This window comes from Scylla paramamosain, chromosome 6 (assembly GCF_035594125.1).
Source record: "Scylla paramamosain isolate STU-SP2022 chromosome 6, ASM3559412v1, whole genome shotgun sequence".
Classification (NCBI taxonomy): domain Eukaryota; kingdom Metazoa; phylum Arthropoda; class Malacostraca; order Decapoda; family Portunidae; genus Scylla; species Scylla paramamosain.
This window is the reverse complement of record NC_087156.1, coordinates 920,001-925,000: the sequence shown is the minus strand read 5'-3', so window position 1 is coordinate 925,000 and position 5,000 is coordinate 920,001. Positions and strand designations below refer to the sequence as shown.

General features: G+C 46.2%; 1 protein-coding gene across 1 annotated transcript in view; it reads left to right on the top strand.

Moving 5' to 3' along the window:
- Positions 1-4,377, top strand: part of LOC135101685 (probable E3 ubiquitin-protein ligase HERC4) — a 9,053-nt gene extending 4,676 nt beyond the window's left edge. The window contains exons 5-11 of the mRNA XM_064006010.1: positions 112-290; positions 963-1,146; positions 1,521-1,602; positions 1,974-2,168; positions 2,651-2,738; positions 3,385-3,516; positions 3,941-4,377. Coding sequence (XP_063862080.1) covers positions 112-290; positions 963-1,116 — 333 coding nt within the window. The 3' untranslated portion in view covers positions 1,117-1,146; positions 1,521-1,602; positions 1,974-2,168; ... (1 more) ...; positions 3,385-3,516; positions 3,941-4,377. The remainder of the gene's footprint in view (positions 1-111; positions 291-962; positions 1,147-1,520; positions 1,603-1,973; positions 2,169-2,650; positions 2,739-3,384; positions 3,517-3,940) is intronic.
- The last annotated feature ends 623 nt before the right edge of the window (positions 4,378-5,000 follow it).

Here is a 5,000-nt window from a genome sequence, read left to right as displayed (position 1 = left end):
AAAAGAAGAAGATAATTCACAACAATTTCTCTCTCTCTCTCTCTCTCTCTCTCTCTCTCTCTCTCTCTCTCTCTCTCTCTCTCTCTCTCTCTCTCTCTCTCTCCCTCCCAGATCTTCGCAGGGGGTGACGTCAGCTTGGCCACCGTCAGCAGGGAGAGTGGGGGTGCTGAGGACTTTTGCAGCCCTCCCCTACCCCGACCAAATGCCCTCTCTCTCACAATTCAAGAACATATGATTAAGAAACTTCTGTCAATTGAGGAAGAAGACATGATTGATGACGATTTGTTTACGTAAGTGTGTGTGTGTGTGTGTGTGTGTGTGTGTGTGTGTGTGTGTGTGTGTGTGTGTGTGTGTGTTTGGGTGTGGTATGGTATATTTTGTGTGTGTTTGGGAGTGTGTTGTGTGTTTTGGTATGATTTGGGTGTGTGTGTGTGTGTGTGTGTGTGTGTGTGTGTGTGTGTGTGTGTGTGTGTGTTTGTTTGTGTTATATAATTTATTTTTTATGTTTTCAGTGACAGAATGTTGTATTTTTTGTGTTTGTTTACATTTGTGTCATATCAATCTATTTACAAACAAACAAACGAACGAACAATATTACCATCCCCACGTTTGTTTACATTCATTCACTCACCCACTTCCAAACACAGGTACACAGAGACAGTGTTTGCCTCAGTGTGCGCTTGGAACAGCTCCCTCACGCTTGCTGGCTTGCACAAACACACACACACACGGGCTGGACTACCGTTTGGCTGAGGACTGTGTGGCTCAGATTGGCCGGATTGCAAGGGAGACCATCCAGGAAGTGGCGAGTGCGTGCGTTTGTGTGCGTTTCACTGCATTTTACTGAAGGTTTCCCAGGACAAAACAGGACAAACTGACCTGCTGGCATTTCACACGCAGAATCTCACAAGCGTCCGCTGATCCATTACCGAGCTAATCCAAACGTATCCAAACGTCCACAGGTTCGTACTGGCATTCAAAACGTGGCCAAGAGTCTTCCTTCGCATCCCCCCAGCCAGGACGCCTTACGCTGTTATGTCCTTCCCCTGTACAAGGACTTCACTGACCCTAAACAAACGGCCAAACTCCAAACGCCGTATGCTGAGGGAGTGTTGAAGCTTGACAAGGAGATGGCGGAGGTGTTCAGTGAGTTGGATTGTGTGTGTGTATGTGTGTGTGTGTGTGTGTGTTTGGGAGTGTTTGAGTGTGTTTTGGGAGTGTTTGGGGGTGTTTTGGTTGTGTTTTGGGTGTGTTTGGGGTGTTTGAGTGTGTTTAGGGGTGTTTTAAAGGTGTTTTGGGGTGTTTTAAATGTGTTTTGGTGTTTTTTCTTTGTTTTTCTATTGATTTCTGTGTTTTAAGTATATTTTTGGAGGAGAAAAATTAATTCTCTCTCTCTCTCTCTCTCTCTCTCTCTCTCTCTCTCTCTCTCTCTCTCTCTCTCTCTCTCTCTCTCTCTCTCTCTCTCTCTCTCTCTCTCTCTCTCTCTCTCTCTCTCTCTCTCTCTCTCTCTCTCTTCCCAGGGACTTTCCACTAAGGCTGGTTACTGTGTACAAGAATGTGGTGGTACAAATACTGAATTTTGCTCACCAATCTAGCTCTGAGGTAAGAGAGAGAGAGAGAGAGAGAGAGAGAGAGAGAGAGAGAGAGAGAGAGAGAGTTGGTTTGTAAGAGTGTGCATTGAGAGTGTGTGTGTGTGTGTGTTTTGAGTGTAAGAGAGAGAGAGAGAGAGAAGTATAATTGTCTGTGTACTACTACTACTACTACTACCACCACCACCATTCTCTTCCTCATTCTCTTTCTCTTCCTCCTCCTCCTCCTCCTCCTCTTCCTCTTTGTTTACTACTACTACAACAACTATTACAACAATTCTTATCTGCAACAACACCACCACATCACTTACAAGCACTCAGAACACCACCACTACCACAACCAGATCTTAACCAAACCTAACCTAACCTACCCACACCACACAGAGACCGGCGTGCCCTTGTGCCTCCCCTGCGGCTGTTGTCCCTGGTCCACGGTCTGAACTTCCAAGCCGGCTGCCGAGTGGGGCGGTTGAACTACGACGACTTTTACATCCCAGAAATTGCTATTAGAAAATTGATATTAGGAATGATTACTTGAACTGGATGAACAGCAGGCTTCACCCGATGTCCAGGAGGGAGGTGGGTGTGTGTGTGTGGGGGTGTGGGGGTGTTTGAAGGTGGCTGAGTGATTTTGGGGTGTTTGGGTGTGTTTTGGGGTGTTTAGATGTGTTTTGGTGTGTTTTTTGGGGTGTTTGGGAGGTGGGTGACCATGTTTGGGGGTGTTTGTGTGTGTATTGGGGGTGTTTGTGAATGGGTGACTGTGTTTGGGGGAGCTTTCAATGTTGAACGCTTAAAAACATCCTTTAAAATTGACAATTCCTTTAATTTTAACTGAGAGACCCTTAGAAACACCCTTTAAAAATTGAAAACCCTTTATTTATTCTCTTAAGCCCTTAAAAATACCCTTTAAAAGACACCAAACCTTTAAATAGCCTCATAAACCCTTAAAATCACCCTTCTACCTTTTATTTACCCCCTTAAACCCTTAAATACACCCTTTAACTCTTCATTTATCCCTTTAAACCTTAAAAACAACTTTAATCCAATCCTTTACATTACAGAGTCCAATCCTGTTCTGTGAGTATCCATTCTTGTTCGACCCTCAGGCCAAGACGCTGGCTGGTGCTCAGGTGTGACGCCACTCGTCAGGTGAGAACCAGGTGCAGGACTAATTAGGTTTGGTTTACATATGTTTATTTGTTTATTTGTATATATATATATTTTTTTTTGTGTGTGTGTTTTTCAAGGATTCGTCAGCATTGTAGAACAGCAGAGGAGGTTGTCTTCATTCACCCAGTCCTCTCCTCCCCACCTCCTCTGCTGTCTTTATTCACCCAGTCCTACCCTCCCCATCTCCTCTGCTGTCTTTATTCACCCAGTCCTCTCCTCCCCACCTCCTCTACTGTCTTGATTCACCCAGTCCTACCCTCCCCACCTCCTCTGCTGTCTTGATTCACCCAGTCCTACCCTCCCCACCTCCTCTGCTGTCTGTTTTCACCCAGTCCTACCCTCCCCACCTCCTCTGCTGTCTTTATTCACCCAGTCCTCTCCTCCCCACCTCCTCTACTGTCTGTTTTCACCCAGTCCTACCCTCCCCACCTCCTCTGCTGTCTTTATTCACCCAGTCCTCTTCTCCCCACCTCCTCTACTGTCTGTTTTCACCCAGTCCTACCCTTCCCACCTCCTCTACTGTCTGTTTTCACCCAGTCCTCCCACACGACACCGCAGGAATGTAAATAAACACACCGTTCACACTAATATCCTTCCGTTTATTGATTTCTGTCGGTGTTTCCAGGGCGAATGTTTCCCAGACCACCCGGTCATACGCACGTTCTGGGAAGTATTTCACAAACTCTCCCTGGAGCAGAAGAAGTTGTTTTTGAAGTTCCTGACGGGCACTGACAGGGTTCCTATTCTGGGCATGAAGGTAGGTGAGAGACAGAGAGAGAGAGAGAGGGGCTGAGGGGAGTGACTGTGGGGTTTGTCAACATCCTGTGGGGGGATATCCTGTGGGTCTGTGGGAGAGAGAGAGAGAGAGAGAGAGAGAGAGAGAGAGAGAGAGAGAGAGAGAGAGAGAGAGTGTGTCCTCCTTTTCTCTTCCTTCTTGTCCTCTTCTCTTCCTTCCTTCCTTCCTTCCTTCCTTCTTTCCTCCCTCCTCTTCCTTCCTTCCTTTCTTCTCAGTCATTCCTCTGAAATATGAATAAATTTATAATAATAATAATAATAATAATAATAATAATAATAATAATAAATTTAATAGTAATTTATTGTATTTTCTCTCACACACACACACCAATATTTTCTCCCTCTCTTTCTTTTTCTCTTATAAACTCTCTCTCTCTCTCTCTCAGGCACTCAAGTTGATGATCCAAAGCACAGCAGACGACAGCTTCCTTCCTGTCGCACACACCTGCATCACCCAACTCGACCTGCCAAAATACAACACCAAAGAGAAGCTGAAATACAAACTTCTACAGGCCGTACAGCAGAGTGAAGGGTTCGGCCTGGTGTGAGGGTGTCAGGGGGTGTTGACGGGGTGTGAGGGGGTGTTGAAGGGTGTGAGGGGGTCAGGGGGAGGCTGTGTGAGTTGGATAAGAGTGACCTTGTGTGTGGGAGGAAGTGCCTGTTAAGAAAATAGAATATATAGAAATTAATAGAAAATATATGTAATAGTTTACAGAATTATTATTATTATTATTATTATTATTATTATTATTATCAAATTGAGTATATTTTTTAGTCTTGTTACAAAAAAAAATGAGTGAAATAAAGAAAATGAAAAAGGTAACTTGTATTATTATCACTATAAAAATGAGAGAGAGAAAGAGAGAGGAGGGTGGCCAACTTGCTGGACATGAGAGGGAGGCTGTTGCTCTACAAGGCCCAGATACGGCCTTATTTAGAGTATTCCGCCCTCTCCTGGATGTCCTGTGCTGCCACACACATCAGCAAGCTCCACGGCATCCAGCGACGGGCGCTGCGACTGGTGGAAGCAGCAGGTGCCCCCAGCCCATCCTGAGGCTCCCGTCGACACGATAGAACACCGCAGGGACCTGGCGGCCCTTGTGGTGTTCCACAAGGCACAGGTGCAGGGTGTGCCACGCCTGGCGGGACTACGGCTGTCCGCCAGAGTCACCTCGCGGGACACGAGAACGGTGTCATCCAGTGGTGACTCGGTGGAAGTGCCGCGTTCCCGCTCCAGCCAACACCGGCCCACCTTTTGGGGGCGAGTCTCCAGACCGTGGAACGTCTTCGCGTCCTCCGTCCCTCATATCAGGGGGATGGATACCCAGGACGTGAAGTTAACAGCACACCACTGGAGGGGCTCGTTCCCAACCCTCCTGCTAACAATATTAACATAAGTCCATAAAGAATGTATATATATGTATATATATATCTTTATATTTATAT